Below are 22,313 nucleotides of genomic sequence, written 5' to 3' on the forward strand. Positions count from 1 at the left end.
TCACTCCAGCATCTGAGTCATCAATGCAAATGGTGATTATAAAAATTACTGTTGATTAGAGTTCATTTGAAGAGTACAAGTATTGCTGTATTGTGGGAAATGGAGCAGTTTCATCAGTTTGTCAAGACAAACATGACTAATTTTGAATAAAAAGACAGCTGAGCATTGTGATGTTTATGGCTTATAATGCATGATGTTTCTTATGTTCTAATGTGAGCCCAAAAAAGATGGCTGCGGTAGCCGGGAGAGAAACATGTATCACTGAAGTTCAATAGGTTCACTAAAGAATTTAAATACTACTTTGCTGTGCTGGAGTTTGATTTCGGAACTTTACAAGCACATGTCAATACATCTGAAAAGAAACAACAATAAAGACTGAAAGAAAACATTTAGAGAATAACAAATAGAAAGGGATTTAAATTAAACTAGGCAGCTCTAACATTGGAAAAATTGGAGAATTATCACCTGATTCTGTAGTTCTGTTGAATTCTACAGAGCATTTAAGTGACTTTCAGCTCATTGTTTTGGTTTTACGGCCCTCAACATTACTGTTTTGGTTCACTCTCACCACTCTCATAGCGTTGTTTTGAACAGCAGCAGGCAACTGTTTTCAGCAAAAAAGCTCTGACAAACCCACTGTACACTACCTGCTCAGCCCCAAATGGCAGACAGACAAAGTTAGCAAATAGCTGGTGAACATAGTGGAGCATTTAGTAGCTAAAGAGCTTAATATTTCCCTCAGGAATTGGTCAAAGCCAAAATTGACATTATAAATAAATATTGGACTTACAGTCATCAATTGTCCAGAAATGCGACTCCAAATTTGTGTTAATGCTGCTCCGTGTCTGCTGGATGTGTAAATAGGGGACTGTTTGCTAACACGTTTGTCACATCAACTTTATAAGGCGATCCTATGTATGTGATAATATATGTATATAATATGTGATAATATGTAAGTTGTATTAACAGCTTGTTGTGCTGCCCTCAAGTGACCAAAAATCAATTAATGCAGATTTAAATTTTATTTTCAATAAAACATGTAAAAATGTTCATTATCAGGTATAATAATCCCACATCTTTCTTAGTTTTTGTTTTTTCTAGAAATAAGTGTTAGCTTAGTGAAACGTGGCAAAATATGGCAGATACAGTAACTTCAGTGCCATCACCTCCTGGCAGATCTAACAGTTTGTTTTACTGTAAAATATAACTTAAAGAATTAAAGTTAATGTAAATGATTTGTTAATATTGTAATTTTTCTGCAGTTCGGGACCAAAAAGGCTTACTTACCTACATAGATCTGTGAATGGTGACAGTTGCTCAAAATATCAAAATATCAACTTGTTTTTCTTTCCAGTGTGTTGATATGTTGATATAACAGCTGTAGTCATTCTGTATTGTTCATCATTATTCACCCTTTAATTATTCTATTACATTTAAGATTACAACACCAAGTTTCCCAGTAGTGGTGAAGATCGGACACGCCCACTCTGGAATGGGAAAGGTAATGTTGCTCCTCTCCTCTTACACGCTGCCAGAAGAAAAGTTAATTTAGTAATTTTAGTTACTTAAAATGCTAAATTGAGTGAGTATATGAAAGATTTGACCGCCTGAATTTAGCTCAAGCAGTAGTTGTGATCAAATGATACAGTTTTGTCGTGTTTGACAGGAAGACACATTAATGTATTAGTAAAGTGGGGGAAATAGCTGCATGTTGGACTGAAGCCCACCCATTAGACTTGCATAATTTGACAAATTACCAGTGGAAAGTGTTTTAAAATCTCTCTGTGTGCCTAGAGATAGCTAAATGATTTACACTAAGCACCACCACATCTGGAACCACATCGTTTTTACTGTGTAATGCTTTCTCTGACATACACTACCACTTAATTCCATCCTCTGTTTTCCTCTTATGTGGCTTTCCTTATCCTTTCCTCCTTTCATGACTGCAGCACATCCTTTTATATTCTCCCTCAGTCCTCCTTCTCTCCTCTCATTGATTGACAACTGTGTTAATATTTTCTGGGTGAAATCAGATTGAAGTGTTTATCCTCTTTCTACCACTCCACATCGATCCACCACACATCATTCCCCTGCTCAATCTGATATTGTGTTATTGTCCTCTCTCTCTGTCTAACTGGGCCTCTTATCAGCCCGAACCTTTTTGCCCTCCTTCATCCTAAAATCCCACTTTTTGCCTGTTTCACTGCTGGAGTGGCTTCCCTCCTAGAGGAATAGTTTAAGACACAGTCATTTATGATGAATACTGTGCGAATAAACCATCACCATCACAACATAATTTCATCTCCATACTCCATATTGACCCAGGTCATTAATTAGGCCTGCATTATTGATGATATGACATTATTTAGACACTACAAATGCAAACTACAAGCAGAATGCATCACTCAAGAATAGCATCCTATATGTTTATATTTTTCAGACTACTGACCCTTTGTGCATGCTTGAAGAAATAGTTTGACATGTGGGAAATATGCCTGTTTATCTGTTTATTGCCAAGTGTTAGATGAAAAGATTGATACCACTCTCATGTCTCTGCTCTTAATATATAGCTGGATCCAGCAGGATATTAGCTTAGTTTAACATAAAGGCTGGAAGCAGGGGCAACAGCAACAGCTAGCCTGGCTGTTTTTGCACTTAGGTTTTTGTACGTATTAAACAAACAAGATATAATGTGTTAATTAGTGAGCTTTAGAAGTGCTGGTAGGTGGATTTCTTACCTTTGGACAGAGCCAAGCTAGCTCTTTACTCCTCCTTCCGGTCTTTATGCTAACCTAAGTGTTAAGCGAATTGTCTCTTGGCTCTAGCTTCATATATATATCAATCTTCTCATCTAACTCTCAGCAAGAAGCAACAAACACTGAACCACCATTTTAATAAACAAAAAATAGTAACCTGCAAATCTTTGAAAAACTATTCAAGAAAAAAAAAAAAACTATCTATGCTTTAACATACAGTATGTAACTTATATAGCCCAGCCTTAAATAAATGGTGTTTCTTTCATGTGTTATTCCTCTGTAGGTCAAAGTGGACAATGTGAGTGACTTCCAGGACATTGCAAGTGTGGTGGCCATCACTCAGACCTACTGCACTACAGAGCCATTTGTAGACGCCAAGTACGACATCAGGGTCCAGAAAATCGGCGCTGACTACAAAGCATACATGTGTGTTGTTCTTTTTTCATTAGTTGGTCTTTCATATATTGTGTGTGTTAATGTGTATACTGTACAATATGTACATTTTGTGTGTTACACATTGTATTCTGGGCTCAGGGCAGGGGAACAGTGACATACATACATTTGCTTTAATGGAACATAATGTTTGTAAGGTGAAATGTAAAGTCCTCATTTAACCCTTAAAAACATGGGTGTTTTTTCAAACATTCCTACATACCTCAGGTCTTTAGCGACCCAGCACTTATATAATGCAAATTAAGCCATATATTAAATAAACTAAGTACGTAAACATTTCGTAACATATTATTAACAATAACAAACACATGAAATTTTTACAATAATTTATAGATGTCAGACAATGTTTTTTGCTTGTGGTTATAGCAACATTGTTTTGCGGTTGAGCGTGGATGGACAGATGTGGCATCTTTTTGTGGAAGTTCCTCAGCTGAAGCAGCTCTGTTTCTGGATAAACCAAAGACTTTTAGAGCATTAATCAGCTTTTGGAAGTTGTGGCACCTCGTTCCTTTTCTCCAGCCATGGACACAACAGCTGAAGACCAAGCTTTTCCAGGAAAGTGCATGGCTTGTGAGATTTTCTGGCTTCCCACATTGGAAATTTGGACAGGAAAACTACTTGCATGGTTTTAGCAGTAAGGTCGAGGCAGTTGAGGTAACTATTTAAGGTTCCCTCATCAGTCCTAACTTCTCTTGGGGCCGCTACTTGGAGAGTATCTTGACCGTTGTCCCATTCAGAGCTCATGTCGTCTGAGCTAGCTTCGTCATACTCATGCTCCAGTTCTGCTTTAAAATGATCTGATTCATAAATGGCACAAAAACAAATTTATCATCAGTAGCCTCAGGTGCATCTTCATTTCCAGAGCTGCTGTCATCAAAACCTCCAATATCAAGGAAAATGCTGCTCTGTGACAGTAAACAAATATAAACTAACTTTTTCATCATAATGTATTTATTCATAGTAACAGTCAGACAACAGTGCCATCATGAGGCCAAACAGGAAAACACAACTTTCCCGCTATCACCTTTATCCAGCAAACCACGAATAAAAAATGTAGCACTCTTACATACCTCGTGTCTCTAGAGACCCTATAAACGTTTTAGATTTTAAAAAATGCCTTCTTATCATTCGACATTTTGATGCCTGAACATTGTTATAAACAAATAGTTTGAGAAATACAAGGGAGATGAGTGCTTGATTGACTGAAATGAATGAATTAGATGGTGTAATATAGTCACAGCCCGAGGTATGCATTTAAGGGTTAACCATTTCTTTTTGTCCTTCATGCTAGTAGTGTGTAAACCTGTGCATCCACTGTAAAACAAAGAACCTGTGGCAACTAGCCAATTTATCAGAATGCTAATCAGCCTGATAACCTACTGCTGTGCATGTTGCCTGCACACACTGGCTTTTTACTTAAAGCTAGCTCTGAAACCACACCCCTCCTGCTAAAGGGTCATCTAAATCTCTGTTGCCTGTATTTATATTTTCTACAAGTGAAGGTTGGTGTCTGTAATAATTTAACGCACAATTTCTTCTTCTTTTCCAGGCGAACATCCATCTCTGGTAATTGGAAGAGCAACACCGGATCTGCCATGTTGGAACAAGTAGCCATGACTGACAAGTGAGCACTGCTTCCACATTAGTGATGCTCAGGCTCTTGTGTTATGTCACACAGCAGATTCGTACAGCTAAAACCAGTTCACATGGATAAACACACAGACATTCGGAAATCAGTTGATGTTTTTAGTGGACTGATGCTGCACAGTCCATTTATTTTTTTATGTGTATTGTGTCTTTGTACACATATAAAAGAGAGGAAGTATAGTTTCTGTGAGTTTTGTTTGTGATAACAGGGTTTTCCTTTGTCGAAGGCTAAGGACATTTTCCTGTTTTCACATTGAGCTGCTCTGCTCATGGCTAAAATCTGGATTGTACACCTTTTTCAACGCATGTATTTTGACCTATCACAGCAGGAAAAGCACAGGTGTAATTGATAACATAAATAATGCATGCTGGCTCACTGGCATGGCTTTCAGAGACACCAAAATAGAACAGAGCCACCATTAATGTTAAGTTACAACTGTGCTTTTTCTGCTATAAAAAAATCTAAAGATCAGCTGTGAAAAAGGTCTATTGTCAGATATAGGAGAATTAAGTGGTACTGTCTTGTTTGTAGTGCCGTTGCTGCACCAACATATACAATGCCATTAGTATATAATACAGGACCAAAGTAGTAATTTTCCTTTTACATAGTGTCTGATACGTTAAACTATTTTTAGCTCAATTTGCTAATGTTTGAACTCTCCAAACCTTACACTGCCACTTAAACAAGCCCCCACAGGAAGAGGTATTCGCCACTTTTCCTCATCAAAGTCAATCTTGTTAATCATTAAATTACCATACCGCCAAACCAAAAAAACATTAAAAACCAGAAAAGGCTTCTTTAATATGTGACAACTAATAACAGAGTACAGTACAGAGACTTTAAAGCTTACAAATGTGAGCTGAAAATTGTTTTGTAAATCTGAGTGCCAACTTTGCAAAGCAGTTATACACACTGCGGTGTGGTAGTAGCCTATGTGATTTTATTTTTAGTTTCCTGTAAACAGATTATGACTCTCTGTATACCTAATCCAGCTTCCCTCTGTGACAGGTATAAGCTGTGGGTTGATACCTGCTCAGAGATCTTCGGAGGGCTGGATATCTGTGCTGTCAAAGCCATCTGTGGCAAGGATGGTAATGACTACATTACTGAGGTGAGAAAAACACATAAAGGAGGGAGGGAGGGAAAGAGGGATGGATGGAGGGAGGATGGATGGAAACTCAAAAGAGATCACCCAAACAGTTGACAAGGCAATCGATCCGCTGCCATATTATCATTGTATTTATTGATTCTTGTCTTTTGTTTAAAAACTTCCACCATGTTGACATCAGCCTGTGGGAGTTGCGTTTCCTAAGGTCTTTGAGTCTTAAATTTAGCATGTCTGGCCTAATTTACACTGCTGGGGCCTTAGATTGTCTGGCTGGAAATAAACTGATTGAACCTAACCTGAATACACATTACGAGTTTGATAACTAACATCTGGGGATATTTCAAGTATAGCTATTCTCTGTGGCCCACCTATGCCAGTATTAGTTCTGTTGGTCTGTTTATGTGTCTGTCTTTCTCAACAAACTGCTCTGTCGGGTCGATTTCAGCCACAGTTTTTCCCCTCTAGTCATTTTTCAGCATGTTGGTTTCATGTTTCATAGTCTTCAGTCTGGAAGTCATGACCACAACGGTTGTGAATAACACATTAATGTAGGAATGTGCTTTGCTGTAATAATACCTCTTCTAAAAGTCAAGTGGTTATGTCCCAGTATGGAAAATCGCTAAATACTCTCATCCCATCATCATCACTGAAAAAACTGTATACAAGAGACTCAGACTTCAGGCTAGGTTTCAGGCTCAGATTGAGCGCGAGGCTCATGTTCAACTAGAGAGTCAGACTCAGACAAAGAAAATTGCTCAGGCTCAGACAGAGATTCAAGTTCAGGATTAGAAAGAGATTCAGTTTTGGGCTCAGATTGAGAGACCAGTTCAGGCTGAGATAGGTTCAGGCTATGCTTATTTATACCTTTTGTGCTTTTGTACACATCACTAACCTGTAAAACAGGAGAAATAATGAAGCAGAGGAAACTTGCTGCCGTTCGTCTGGTCGGTCTTGCCAGAATGGCAAACTCGCAACAGCTACGTCGTCAAGACAGTCCTGTTGCTGCAAGCGCTCTGCCCCCTACTGTCTGTAGTGGTATACATATAGTTTTAACACAAAAGCCTTGGAGGACTTAGTTAAATCAGTATTACCTGAATATAAACAGTGTTTCTTATACAAAATAAAATATTCCATTAAATTAAACCAAAAATGTGACCACATATTTTGTGTGGGTCACACAAGCAATGTTTCTAAACATCCCACTGAAGTAGCCTGACTGTCAGAATGAAATAGTCTTGTAGAAGGTAGATTAGATACTGAAGTGGGAAAGATGTGAAACACATGTCTCCCCCCATGAGTCATCTCCACTGGAAAAGTGTTTTGGTTTTTATAATGATGCAGTAAATTTGGAGTGGATATCCATTTACATGGATGTTGATTGTGCCTTAAAAGACATAATATCTTCTGTCCCATTTAGCAGCAGCTTGACTGCCACAATGATATAACATTTGGATTACTGAAAATAAAGATGATGACCACATTTTACACAGATGCAGGCTGTACAGCATGTGTGTGTCTGCACGTGTGTGTGTGTGTGTGTGTTGACAGTTTTGTTTCTTCCTCCTTCTTAATCAACTATCTGGTTTGTTATTGTATTAGATTGCACCTATTGTGAGGTGGCAGAAAATAACAACAGCAACTAGCAAATCGGTGCACTCCTAACATCACAAATGGCACCAAAATTACGTATGCCATAATACATTACCATGTTTCACAAATTCTACACACATTTTCTATGTGGGAGAAGAAGTTACAGTCCTGTAAGCTCACCTGAAGTGTTGACCACTGTTTATTTGTCTGTCCTGACTTTGTTATCCAGTCTGGGTAAACAACATTTCAGTCAAGTAACCTTTTCAATAAAAAGGCACACATTTTCTAATACATTGTACCCTCTTTTTCCAGGTTGTGGGTTCATCTATGCAATTGATTGGTGATCACCAGGCAGAGGACCGTCAGCTCATCTCAGAGGTGGTGCTGGCTAAGATGAACCAAGCACTTGCTGCCAGGTCATCTAGTGCTTCCCGCTCACCTGCTCGCTCCCCACAAGGCCATAAGCCAACTACTGTGCAGCCCCAACAGGTAGAGGCTGTATAAAATGAAACGCAAACCCAACGACACGTGTATTTGTAATGGATGGATATAAAATAAATAGCTACAAAGACACATGCTCATACAACATCTGCTTCAGTTCTCCCTGTGAGTATAAGGAAAGGCAGGTTCTTGAAACGAGAAATCCAAGGTGTTAATATCTGCAGGAAAATAATTTTTTGTAGCCCTTCACAGTTCACTGCTGATTCTTTACCAGAATCCGCTTAACCGTGTTTGCCTTTCTTTCCCACTCTCTCTCTCTCTCTTTGTTTTTCTTTCTGTCTGTCTTTCACTCGCCCCCTCACTCTCTCCCAGGTTGCTGCCCTTAAGGAAGGACTGGCAGATCCAAACAGGACCTCGGGACAGCGCCCTCAACCTCAAGGTTGTCCGAACACTGTTCTCCATTGTAGTACAAATGCTGCCGCTGTAGGGCCAAAGCAAGTCTAAGAAAACACTCTCTGAATCAGTCGTGGGACAGTTCACTCTCAGAAACCTTAAGAGATTTTTCTTAAATGAAGTATCCACTATTTGAAAAATTTAACACCTTCTCTGTCAAAATAAGCACTGCCATTAGAGAAAAAAAACTCACTGGGTAAAGTTTTCTAATGTTAACTAGAAGAATTTGTTTAAACTAAAAATGGAAATTGAACTGAACAACCAAGATTCAACCTAATTAGTGAGCTTTAGAGATGCTGGAAGGCAAATTTTGTTTTTCTTTGACAGAGCCAGGCTCACTGTTTCCCCCTGTTTCCAGTCTCTGTGCTAAGCTAAGCTAACCAGCTGCTATACTGTAGCTTCATATTTACCGTACAGACATCAGAGTGGTATCAATCTTCTCAACTAATTCTTGGCAAGAAAATGAATGTGTATTTCCCAAAAATATTTCTTTAATACTAAGAGCAGTTTGTATTATATCTGCATCCTTCTCTGTTCCTTGAAGGTAACACTGTCCATCATCATTGCCTCAAACTAATGCACTGGTATCATGGCTTCAGTGGGGTGTTGACAGTGATCATCACTGCAGTAATCTGGGTCCAAGAAAAGAAAAAGACCTCTGCTGTCTGTTTAAGCTGCATCTTTGTCTCTGTTGAACTTATGACTTTTATCACTTGAATTAACAAGCAAATGTACTGTACAGTGCATTTAGCCAGTCTGTTGAGTTTAATTGCAGCCATAGCGTCTGTGTTAGTGTGGTGATGTTTGTGCTCAGGGCTGATGTGTTAAAACTAAATGTGCCTACTAAAAGCAGCGTATAACATGGGAAATTAACAAAGCCATTATTATTGGAGTTGTACTGTTTCTCTGTGTGTGTGTGTTTGTGTGTGTGTGTGTTTGCATGTTTGTTCATTGTCTTGAATTCCTTTTTTCTCATTTTGCATGGATGTGACAAATGCCGGTACGCCATGTCATGTTTAATATATTTGTGCTAGAATGCCAGCTTTTTATGTTTTACGGGAATTGTTAGGGATTAACATGTGCCTACAGTGTTGAGCTGTTAAGATGTGCAAATCGGACTGCAGTTTAATTTATTTGAATATTACATTAACAACATTGCCTTTCAAAGACAATACTCCAACACTGTTAACAAAAAGATTAGACAGTGGCAGACATGAGCTTATTTATAGATGGATGTTCTGTTTATTTTGTATGCGTTCTTAAATGGAAAGTAAGATCACTTCTTAAATGTGCTGCTCATGATCGCTGTGCAAGTTCTGGTCAGTTCAGTTGCATTTCTGTCTTAGTGATTAATACTTGGCTTTTGAATCATTCTAATCATCTTTAAATCCTGTACATTGTTATGGTACAAATACGTTTATGGTAAACAAAGTGATTTATCCTTCTGTCAAGCAACAAAGCCCCCTTTGCAAGATCTGAATGTTCTGTGAATAACTGCTCGGTGTTGCCTTTGGTTGTAAATTAATCTTCATTGTTCTGTGTTATAATACCTGAGACGAGACAAAGTGGCTTTATATGGTACACAATACACATTTTTCTTGGCAGTTATAAAACTTGGTTATGTGATTAATGAAAAGTGTCAAAGAAAATAAGCATATTTTTTCTTTCTCTGCATGATCATTCCTAATTTGCTTGGATCCACACCACTGAATTACTGATGTCTGATCTTCATACACCATCTGGCTACAGATATTAGTTGTCTTAATCTTTCCTGATTGATATAAAGAGATTCAGTTTAGCGCAAACACCAGTCAAAGGCTTTACCAGTTGTTGACTTAAATGGCTGAACTGCCTTCTCAGATAACCAAGTGAAAATTCAATCTAATAGCAGTCAACAAATATAATGTATAATTATTAAGTAAATATAAGCACATAGAATGAGTCATTCAGGGTTTGTATCCAAGCAAATTCTTATTGTGTCACCCTTTACAAATTATGTTTGTACAAATTATATTTTCTGTGATTTTTATGCGTCGTGAGTCCCAAGCAACCATTGGGATGCTTTATGCCAAACTCTGATAAAACGTAAGACTCATAGCCTTATAGCTGCCTTACAGCAATGACTCTCTGAAGATGTCTGGGATGAATTTTCATGAAGGTTTTGTGGTGGTCATATCATGTGATCTTGTATGATCATGTATATGTCATTAAAATCCATAAACTCTAAATGTATACAGTAAACATTCATTTAGACTTTAATATAGACTTTCCAAGCTGTCTTCAAAGAAACCTTTTTAAAGAGGCTTTAACATATAATTTACACCAACTATAATCCTGCATCCTGGAAAGTGAATTATCAGCCATTGGAAACTCATCCCTGCCCAGTCACTTCCTACTTAGCATGTGTAATCACTTGTTTCTTTTGTGCTGCATGATTGGTTGCTTTTCTGCCTTTGTTTGGGTCACTGAGTTGTGTGATGCCAGTGTTCTTTCTTGGTTGTATCATCTCTCCTTTTGTTGTTTACTTTCTTTCATTCTCATCTCCGACTCTTCCCTTTCCTTTTCGTTGTCTGTTTTTTATGAACACACTTCCTCCTCACGGTCACAATAGTTGTTGTGCATAAAAGCATCTAACACTTGGCATGATAGGCTAGTCACCACACCTTCTCTTAACCGTTGATCTGCCACCCCCTGCTGGTCTTTGCAGTCCAAACATTCAGCCTGCTTTGCCCCAGTCTGTTCTTGACAGATGAGTTGGTTAGGATTTTATGAATGTCAGAGGTCATTATGTGAATGAGCATGTCTAGACTCAAGCTCATTATCTGTATCATGTTCTGCTTTGGTCTTTGGTGAGTGTTTTACGGGCACCTGGTTTTATAGTTGTTGCAATAAAAAAACAGGTGCTAGATCTTAGACATAATGATGCTTATTTATTTATTTCCTTTACTTCTCCTTTTACTTTTTTGCTTTTCTTGACTTTATGTGTTATATAGCCATGGAACTATAATCTAACTATCTTATCTCAATCTTTTAGGTGTACCAGTGAAATCCCAGAGTGTAGAGCCATCATCAGAGTCAGCTAAGAGAGCATCTGAACCAGTACCAAAGCCCAGCCAGGCCCAGAAACCTGGTCCAGGTCCAGCTCAGAAACCAGCCCAGGCTCAGAAGCCAAGCCCAGTCCAGAGGGCCGCTTCAGTCACAAAGCCTCCAGTACCGAGGCCTCCCCCAATGACGAGAGCCCCATCCGTCACAAGGTCGGCCCCAGGTTCTGCTTCCACCCCAGCCCCAGCCAAAGCTTCACCGTCATCCCCAGCTAAAGCAGCCGCAGCAGCTCCAGGCTCCCCCCCAACCAAAGCAGCAGCAGCCACAGCTCCAGGCTCCCCTCCAGCCTTGGCTGCAGCCCCAGCTCCAGCCCCAGCCTCTCCCCCAGCCTCAGCTCCTACCACAGAGCAGCCCAAACCCCAGCCTCAGGGCTCCCCATCCCCAGCTCCTGGCAAACCAAAAGAGCTGCCTCCCAAACCCACACCACCTGCAAAGCCCATCCCTCCTGTACGCAGGAATTCAAGGCCTCAGCTCCAGCCAAAGCCGCAAACCCCGCCTCCTCCCAAAGCTTCACCTAAATCCCAGCACGCTGCCCAAGCCCCAGAACCCACTCAGGCCTCGGATACTGCCTCAGCCCCAGCACAGGTTCAGTCCCCAGCCAAAGTCAGCCAGTCCCCACCTCATGTCCAGTCTCCAGCTAAGGCTCTGCCCCAGGCCAAGCCGGCCTCTCCTTCCCCAAACCCTGAGCCTGTCCCAGATGAAGCAGCCATGGCCCCAGCTGAGGCTGCCGCGGCCCCCAATGAGGCCCAGGCCCCTGTGGAAGAACAGCCAGCATCCCAGCAAAAGACCCACCCTCTGCTGAAGTAAGAGCCATATTATCAACGTACTGTTGATAATGCAAAGACATGCATTTCAATGGGCCATACTTACTTACTACATACTGTCTTTGGGATTCAAAACTAAATATAAAAATCCATTCTTCTGTAGAAAGGTAATATATGCAATCAAATTCCAATCATTCGCAACATTAAAATTATCAATACAATTTCTGTTTTAAAAGTGTCTTTAAGTGTTTCAGTCCAATTGGTAACCTGCTGAAATCATTACCTATTTGGGTAACCTTTAATTTTAACCCTCCCTATTTAGCATTTATAAGCAGTATATAAAAATGTAATATGTGGTTTAAAACACACTATAATGTAGGTTTAAGCAGATATAAGGTATTTTTAAGCATTTATTGATGTATTTGTCAACAACTTTAACTCTTCCTGTGAAACATCCATAACTGGATGTTGGTATATAAACAGATAATAAAGGGCAATAGAATATAACACAGTTGTAATTATATAAAATATGACTTCATAGGACGTTTTTGTTGAAAATACTGTAAATTAATAAACATTTAATGTCCTTATATTAGCCTATAACTACATCATAATGTGTTATAAACAATTTATTATATGTTCATATACTGCTTAAATAAGGCGGGTTAAAGTGCAGTGTTAACATTTGAGAAATGTTAAAAGAAATGTTAAAATGTGAAAATGTTTGATGAAAACATCAAGATCATTGTAGAAATATTGTGTTTGTGACTTTTTGGCCCTCTTACACATTTCCCTGTTTGTCTTCCTTTTCCCTCTAACTTACTCTATAAACATTCACATAATCCTCTAATCCCCCCCTTCTTTCATTCCTCCCTGCCTCCCATCCTTCCTCCCTCCTCACCCCTTTTTCTCCTCCGTCCCTTTTTCCTCCTCTTCACTACCCAGTAAGTCCCAGTCCCTGACCAATGCCTTCAACGCCTTCAGCGACTCCTCTTTCTTCCGCGGGGTCTCAAGCTCTGGAAGTGACGGCCAAGATGAGGCGAAGGCTGAGACCATTCGCAACCTCCGAAAGTCCTTTGCCAGCCTTTTCTCTGACTAGACACAGCCGAAACCATAGTCAGCCCCTTATTGATTCTGGCCCCCCTTTTACTAATGGCCAGTGATGACCTGATTGACATTAAATGTAAACCAGTTTGAGATTAAACTTTGTGTGTTAACTGTACTGTTTTCCCTCCGTCCCATTCCCTTTTCTCTACTTCCAGCTTCTCTGTGTGAGTAACAGTGATGCCTGCTGGGTAGGATATTCAGTGAATGATGCTTGGCCAGAGTAATTGGACTGAAGAAGTTACGTCATTGATATAGACTAGAATAGAATAGAATAAGAAAATGTTTATTTTTCCCAGAGCACACTTTAAGAAACACTTTCTAAAGTATATGAAAAGTATAATATTCAAGACTACAGATGGAATGTACATACAGTATATATATACATACACACATATATATATATATATATATATATATATATATATATATATATATATATATATATATATATATATATATATATATATATATATATATATATATATATATATATATATATATATATATATATAATAAACAAATATAACTATAAAGGAGATAAGCCAATAATATAAAAGAATTCAGTAGAACTTTTCAATTTCGCTTTAGTCAGTGACATAACTCTTTCATTCAGTGGCTGGATTCATACAAAAATATAAAAAAATAATCAGATATTTGACATTTGATGGTTTCCCCCACAGTGAATCTATTTTGGTCAGTAAGTGAACGTATGTGAGTAAAAGAATAGAAGTACTTCTTTAATGATTTGTTCCTGTGTAAATCCAGCCATTGTCCTTGGCTACTGACTACTGGGCTCGTCATTGCTGCCCCTTTTTTGTGTCTACAAGCATTGAAGTTCATTGTCATGTGAGGGAGTTGGAAATATGTGTATGTTCATCTGTGTTGTTATGCATGGCTCCTCCAAGTGGCTCGGTGTGACTTTTGGAGCAGACGGTGTTGAGTTTTGCCCTCCGTTGCCTCTCTCTCTCTCTCTCTCTCTCTCTCTCTCTCTCTCTCTCTCTCTCTCTCGATGTTGTAGCCTTATTGTGAACATGTTTTCAATTCACAGCAACGTTTGTTAGCTGTGCAGACCTGGGTCGATTACAACTCAAAATTCATTCATTTACTTCAAGTGTTTGAAAAAGTAAACTATTGAGGCCAAGAGCTTGGGAGCTTTGGGATTGGGGCTAGTGCACCAAATGGAATAAATCAATCCTGAAAAGTAACTGAATGCATTTCAGAGAGTAAAAAGACTCATGTCTGTAGCTGTGACTGGTGATCTCTTGTTTCACCTCTGTGTAGATCTATCAGCAGTATTGTAATTTGTTGATTATTCTCATGAAAAGACATTGAGACATTAGTGCAATAACACCTCAACATGACTGTTGAGTGCTGTCACCCTATTATAAATATAAATATGATCATACATACAGGACCTGTGTATCTGTTAAATACCTTATTCTTACATTCCCTTTAAGGTTCCTTTCAGTGGTGACTTTCCAGGTTGCTTTTTACTGCAGTCAGCAGCTGGGTTTCATATTAATATGCCATATTAAACTGTTGTTTTTTGTGATTAATCCTATTTGTATTGTGGGACTGAATTTAAGGCAACCTGGAATGAACACAGTACCTTGACTGGTCATTTTCAGTTGAGTTTCTGCATTTCAAGTTCATATGAGTAAAAAAGAAAAAAATCTCAACACTTAAGAACCGCATATCAACCTGTCTGTTTATCCATTTCCAGTACTATGTTGCAAGTAAATGATAAAATATTGTATTTGTATGTATGTGTCATCTCAGGAGTTTATTTTTTGTAATATATGGATTGATTGATTTATTTTTTGAGGCTCCATATTTATGGTACAGTATATTTTGTTTGTTTGTATTGTGTTTTTATTTGTAACGCGATACTGCTTTGCATGATCTGGTGACTGATACTGTTTTTTTTTCTGTACAGATAAAAGTTAATAAAGATGTGGTTCCATCATTCCACTAATTCACTAAGTAAGATTCATGCTGATGGCTGTGCCTTTCATTTCAGGGACAAAAGAGGTACTGCATCGATCTAACACTTATTCGACATTAGGGGGTAATACTCAGCCTGTGAAAGCAGTTGTATAATGTGTTCTGTGGCTTTGGAGGAGCTTTGTCAAAATTAATCCTGATGATGTCATCAGGGTTTGGCTTGAGGACTGCAAAATTTTATCAAAAAGTCTGTGTTACAAACTGGGGACATGGAAAGATAGATGGGTACTGTCCTATTTTATACAGCCTATGGTACTTACCAAGCATGGAAGGTCTAATGAAAAGATGCTATTGAGTTGCATTATGGGGAATGTAGGATTCAGTGTAAATGTAGGATATCTCGGCCTCTGCTGCTTCAAACCATTCTTTTATGAATCTTTGTTTCTTGACTTAATAGGAGTGCAATACTAAATACCCCATTAAAGGGATATTTCACTGCTGGAAAGTTGGTATTTTCATAAAACTGGGCTATCTATTCGGTAGAAAGACGCAAATATTTTTGAAATTGCTGCTACATGACCAGAGAAACAGAAAAAAAGCTGTGGTATTCCATTTTGCTAAAAAGGTAGAAAACCTACAACAACCAGAATGCACTGGGCCCGTTGCCTTCCAAGGTCACTCCCACTCCCAAACTTCCCCAAGTCCTACAAACAGCTGGTCAGAGATACTAACATTAGGCTCAACTCTGATAGCACCGCAGGGTCACAAACTGGGGCAGTGTATGTGCTAAGCCTCATAAAAAGCATGTATTGTATGTTTTCTGTAGCCTTGCCGTGCTGGTAAAAATACACTGTCGCTATTGCATTGGTTTGTGTCTATTTGAGAGAGAAAGAGAGAGAGAGCAGCGGTGGTCGAGTGAGCTAGAGAGTGAATGAAGAGAGGAAGTGGTGGTAGCAAGAAAGCCGCTGAATCAGAGAAATAAAACGTTATTTTTTGTGATTGTTTCACAGCAGTTATGCTCTAAAGCACAAATAAACACGGCCACACCGCAGCACAACCCTGTGCTAATCGCCACAATGCCTGATTTGGTGATATAGCCCGGTTTATGCTCGACAGGAGGCACGCGCCATGGAGTCTCGTCCAAGTATAAACAAGCTTTTAATTCCTCCGCACTTTATTCTGATTCACATAAGTAGCCCCAAATGTCTGATTCCAGCATTACACTATTAAAATCGTTTTCTTCCATATATACAGGAACATTGTCTTCTGCCAGTGGTTGTTCTAGCCAGTTGATTTTGGACAGGATGTTATGATTTTGGAGCCATGAGGAGCCAACTGTCTGTGGAACAAACAGCCCTAGAGCCAGCAAAAACGTGTCATCCGCCGGACTTTTGCCGGAAAATGAACAGGGATCTCTGGGTGCAGCCAACATGGAGGGAAGTTAACCATTGTTCATTTGCATATACTACCCACATTGCAACGATACAAAGCTTGTTGAAAATTGGCTAAGTTTCCCTTTAATTTATATGGCAAATACATGAAGCTGCTAATGATGCTAAACCCTAGCATGTTAAGACTCTAATGAGCAATTTAGAGATAAGAAGGAACTTACAAGAACTACTAAAAATGTAATATAAAGTAACAAAAAAAGGATAATTTCACTATGTGACTGCTAAGCTAAGATTTTGATTATAGGTGAGGACTACAGCTGCCTCCCCATAGGTGTCAGTCCTGGCCCAGTGGACATCTTAAAGTCATAAAGGGATCAGGAAGATACAGTAGCTCAGAAGTATGTCTGATGTATTTTATGGAGCCGGGCAGTTAAGTGCTCTCGTGAATTTCAGTGAGGCTTAAAGACCTTTCATATGACAGAGACTGCCTTGATTAACATGTTACACCAACCTGCTGGTAGGTGATGGAAACCATCAAGTTTAAAGGGCTGCTTATGATAAAAGCTTTTATCAGTCTTTCAGTATCTGCCCATTAAATAGCAGTACTTTGGCTATATTATGACTAATATGACAAAAAAGGCAGTTCTCCTAGTGCTTATGTTGGAGTGTTCAAAATACAGATCAGGTAGAAAACCACAAGAAAATTATTAGTATTCGGCTTAACGTTATTTCAAAGATATTAAATCGGTGCTCAGGCTCTCTCTCTCAAAATTAAGAACTTCAATCTCTTTTTCATTTGCAATTCTGTGATATCCATGAGTTGAAATGATCAATGCAAAGAATCAGTTTATGAATGGGATTAATATGAAAATGCCATTATTCCACCGAGTGCGACATACACCCAATGAAGTCATAAGATCTGTTATTTGACAACAACGAAGGTATAATGTCATGCTTTATTGAGAGTTCACAGTGTAAGGTCAATGACAGCTCTGTTTGTTCTGTGTTGTTGCTCAAGGACACATCGGCAGAGCAGGTGGATGATGCCTGAACAAAACCTTGAAGATGTTTCCTCCTGCTATGCAACTACTAAGGCATCCATGACTTTGCAATCACAGGACAGTCTTGAAGAGATTAGCGATTGTTGTACTCCCCATTTGGCTGCTATGTCATTGTCAAGAGTTCTAACTTACTCACCATATTACAAGTATATTCCATTAACATTATGAAAGGGAAAAAGGAGGACATACTTTATATCATAGCCTAACACAACCATAAACACATGCAAGAATAACCCTTTATTCCAGATATTGTTCAACTGATGTTGCTGTCTGTTCACCTCAGAGCTGATTTCATACATTTAAATACTGATATCTTAGATCATCAAGTCTTGATCTGAAGCCATTTTCAAGGAGCTGCGAACATGTGTCAAACATTCATATCTCCAGCAGATGGCACTAGATACATGTGGCTCACCTGGGCCCAATGCTCCCAGTCCCCAGCTGCTCTCAAAGAGACGCTTTATGTGCCTTGTTTGGTTCTGCTATCATTTCCCCAACACCTGCACACCATATTTACCACATCCACTCACTTACACCACTGACTTTACTGGCATCCACATCTCATCTCTTTTTGCAATTTATGTATTTGTAAATAAATAAATTTAAATTTAAGTGCATTTTTGGTTCTCCCTTTATTTGCCATGGTCCTTGGAGTCAGTCATGACAATAAGACAGATCTATTAGACTCTTTAAAATACCTTGAATATGAGTTAAAACCAGCACTGATGTCAATATAGCCCCTATTATTATTATTATTATTATAATAATAATAAGGTGTTGATAAAGAAAGTAAGAAGGTGGTGACGGTAATGATAGTAATAATGATTGTTACTGTTACTTTCGTTTCTTCTTTCTTTGTCATACTGCTCAGCTTTCACATTGTCATTGTCATACACTCTCCTTGTCAAAACTTTATACATAAACACACTTAACATCACCTTCATGCACAACCATGATATCCAATCAATAACAGTTTACTCTGCACATCACAGCAATTTACTCCTGATGCCTACATGTTTCTTTCTTTGTTTTTATTATCAAATAATTTCATGTCCTACCTTTAATGTCACACTTAAATGAAGCGTTACATCTTTAACATAAACCACACCATTTACATGTGAAACAGGACTTATTTTATTGTATAAACAAGCAAACAGTATAAGCAAAAAGGGTGTGTGTGTAAATAATTTTAAACTAATACCAAATTTACCAAAGGTTTAAGAGATTTTATAACATCCTGTATTCTTTTAATTGTAAATCTGATGAATAGAACAATTTCTCCAACAAAGCCTGCCATTACAGATGATGTGAAACACATATACAGATCCTCTCGCACAAACTCTTTGTACGCATTGATGTACAACAAAGACTTATACACTTTCTGCTTGTGGTTCTTGACGACCAGTCAGTGGAGATCTGTGGGAACGTCTCCATCACTTTGCTCATAGGGACATGGAGACGTGGGCGGCTAACGTGCCAAAGCAAGCCTATACTAGCCAAACCCTGTTTGTCTTGGTGCTCATCCCAACCTGCTGGAGCCAGACTGAGAGCGAGGGAGTATGGACGTGGGGCAGAAGGACAAATCATTACATTGGTTAAACATTATAATATCCAGATTTAGTTCTTATATCATCCAATATGTTTGAGGATGGAGGAAAAAATCAAGCCATTTTGGCCTATTTCCTGGTGCCAAGCACCGTCACTGATGCTGATTTCGACAGATCGATTTTGTACAGATTGCTCCCCTCCTAGGCCTGAAATATGACATGTCAGTTCCACTTTATAATAAAGTACGGTGTCATGGCATTGTAAGGGAATCTTGTAAAGATACACAAGCACTTTGATGATGAACATTTTCAGATACCAGAGCTCCTGTCCCCGGGGATTCAACTGTATAAACAATCAGAAAATATTGCTTCGTTTTGTTTGTGACAGCAAAACTCTCAAGGGCGTCATTTTTTTAGTTCAGCACAAAGAAATTCTGCGTGGGGAGGACTGTTATGCATGTGAGAGCGAGAGAGAGAGAAAATGTGTAGGTCTGTAAATAAGCAAAGTGTGCCAGCTGTCTTAGTTCACAGTATCGAGTTATGATATATCGAAGACTGCTGCACAGTGAAAGTAGCACCATTTAGCTGCTTTTAAAACAATGATCACACAAGACTGTATGGCACCTTTCTGAACAGTGTGCAGTGGGGTTTCATGTCTTTTGTGTTTTAATGCTTTAAAAACAAGTTGAAAAGCTACACACAGGAGCTAAACTTTACCTTCATTTTTGAGAAACATCACTGTCAAGTATCTGTGCACACGTTTTGTTTTTACGATAAATTCTGCTACACAGTCAGAGTCATTTGTTTTCTACTGTGTCTGAAATTTCTTGGCTGAATTTTTGGGCTCCTTGGGATATTTTTAGTTCAATATTTGTAACTTTAGGTTGCTTCAAGAATTACTGAAGTTCAAAAGGTGGAGTCTGTGTTTCTGTACAGAACAAATTAATTAATATCTCTTTGTTGAAAATCATATGACGCATTCACTGACAACAACAACAGACCACAGGACATAATAAGAGCATTAACCTGCATGACATTTAATAACAGAAGTCCCTGTAGCAAATTAAATATTATGACCTGTTCTTAAAATAAATTCCTGCAAAACAATGAATGCAAATTTTGACATACAAAAACTCAAACTGCAAACAGTAATAATAAAGTCTTTTCACCTACATACCCGGTCACCATGCTAAGTCATTTACTGTAGCAGCTGCATCACTGGAGCAGACAGACGGTCAGTGTCTGGTCAAGTGACAAAAAAGGGGAACATTTATTTCTTCATGGACTGAACTTTTAGGTTGTAGAATCGTTTCTTCACCAGGCTGTTCTGTTGCGTGTCTCTTTGTGCTAACGGAAGTTTAAAACCAAATCTAACCACAATATGTCAGCTTGTCAGGAGAACATTTAGCCTGCAGGGCTTATGTGATGCCACATTTCAGTCTGAACATCCTCGCAGTTTCATATTTTAGCAAACATTTACTGATATTTACATCTCAACTGACATGAGTAGGTTGAACGTTGAACACTTTAATTTGCGATTTTAAGAAAAATCTCATGTGAATGATATCATTAGGCTACATTAAAACATCCAATACCTTGAGATAACGAGATGCGATTTTAAGATAAGAGGCTTTAAAAACAATGTGAAGAACTGGCTGCTTTCAGCCAACAGAGCAAATAAATAGCCTGTAGTTTCAGTGTCTGGTTTAGGGTTAAAAATAGAGTGAGGTTTAGGTTGGGGTTAGTCCAAGGTCTTCGAACCTACAGTCTATAGAGTCTTTAGAGATGCAGCACGTAGGAAAATGACTATTTGTTGTGCATCTATTTTTGTAATTGATTGTAAGCTGAGTTTCAATGGTTGAATTTTATGAAAGAATCAGTACAGTAGATTACAATTTAGAACTTGTAATTGTGAGGTTTTTTAGTTTAGACTTAGTAGCCTAAACCACTTAGAAAATGAATGAAAGCATCAACAGGCTGTCCTCAACTAAACAAGCTGTTAGTCAATAAACATTCATACCCAGACAGAACATTATTTGACTACTGAAATGGGATTTAATGGCAGAATCTGTCAAATTGTTGCTCCACTATTACTGTCTTTTAGCAGGTGAATTCAGTTGAAATACACTCATTTGCTTTCTTGCCGTGAGTCAACCTAGGCGCGATGGTTGATATCACTCACACGTCTGTAAGGTAGCCTAGTTTAAATGTGAAGGTAGTTTAGCACAAAGTCTGGAAACTGGACGAAACAGATTGCCTGGTTCTGTCTAACAGTAGCAAAATCCGCCTACCAACAACTCCAAAGCTCACCAATTAATAAGGTATATTTCGTTTCTTTAGCTAATCCGTGCTAAAACTGTAAATGTAAAAACTGTAAATGTAAAAAAAACGACCATTTATGGAGGGGAGCAGTAACTTTCTGTTGGTTGCCTGGCAACTGCTCCTGGCAAAGAATGCCTATAAAACCAAGTGCTAATATTTGTGAGCTTTGGACGTGCAGGTAGGTGGATTGTGTTACCTTTGGACACAGCCAGACTAACTGTCCCCGCCCCCCTCCAGTCTTTGTGCTAAGCTAAATTAGCCGGCTGCATCTATTTTTACTGTACAGGGCTGAAAATGGTATCTTAGCCATTATCTAAGCTAACGTTAGCTAGCGATAATTCTCGGCAAGAAAGCGAACGGGCATCTCCCAAAATGCCCAACTATTCCTTTAATCAAATTGGCTTAAACCAAAAATTCACTGTTCAACAATAAACAAACAACTCAACAAACAGTCTTCATTTTAAATGCGATTTTAGATGTGAAATTACCTGTTTCTCGCAGCTCAAACGACTAAGATATCCCCATTAAAAAAAATTCAAATGAAGTAACGTTAATTCATAGCTAACGTTATAGCTAAAGGGTAATTTGATGCCTCTGCGTGTGTCCTCAGGACTGTAGCGGTTGTG

At 38.7% G+C, this 22,313-nt stretch overlaps 1 protein-coding gene and 1 long non-coding RNA gene across 2 annotated transcripts in view; one reads left to right on the forward strand and one right to left on the reverse strand.

Annotated features, from left to right (window-relative positions):
- The window catches only part of syn2b (synapsin IIb), a 79,561-nt gene extending 65,943 nt beyond the window's left edge, over positions 1-13,618 (forward strand). The window contains exons 6-13 of the mRNA XM_044220945.1: positions 1,439-1,501; positions 3,040-3,182; positions 4,759-4,833; positions 5,866-5,968; positions 7,868-8,044; positions 8,369-8,435; positions 11,484-12,354; positions 13,261-13,618. Of these exons, the coding sequence (XP_044076880.1) occupies positions 1,439-1,501; positions 3,040-3,182; positions 4,759-4,833; positions 5,866-5,968; positions 7,868-8,044; positions 8,369-8,435; positions 11,484-12,354; positions 13,261-13,414 (1,653 nt within the window). The 3' untranslated portion in view covers positions 13,415-13,618. The remainder of the gene's footprint in view (positions 1-1,438; positions 1,502-3,039; positions 3,183-4,758; positions 4,834-5,865; positions 5,969-7,867; positions 8,045-8,368; positions 8,436-11,483; positions 12,355-13,260) is intronic.
- Positions 13,619-17,695: 4,077 nt separating this feature from the next.
- On the reverse strand, positions 17,696-22,313 carry LOC122887618. The gene is made up of 2 exons (XR_006380571.1): positions 22,176-22,313; positions 17,696-19,361 (listed from the first exon to the last, which is right to left on the reverse strand). It is a non-coding gene; the product is annotated as an uncharacterized LOC122887618 (long non-coding RNA).

Source organism: Siniperca chuatsi, linkage group LG2, assembly GCF_020085105.1.
Source record: "Siniperca chuatsi isolate FFG_IHB_CAS linkage group LG2, ASM2008510v1, whole genome shotgun sequence".
In the NCBI taxonomy this organism is placed as follows: domain Eukaryota; kingdom Metazoa; phylum Chordata; class Actinopteri; order Centrarchiformes; family Sinipercidae; genus Siniperca; species Siniperca chuatsi.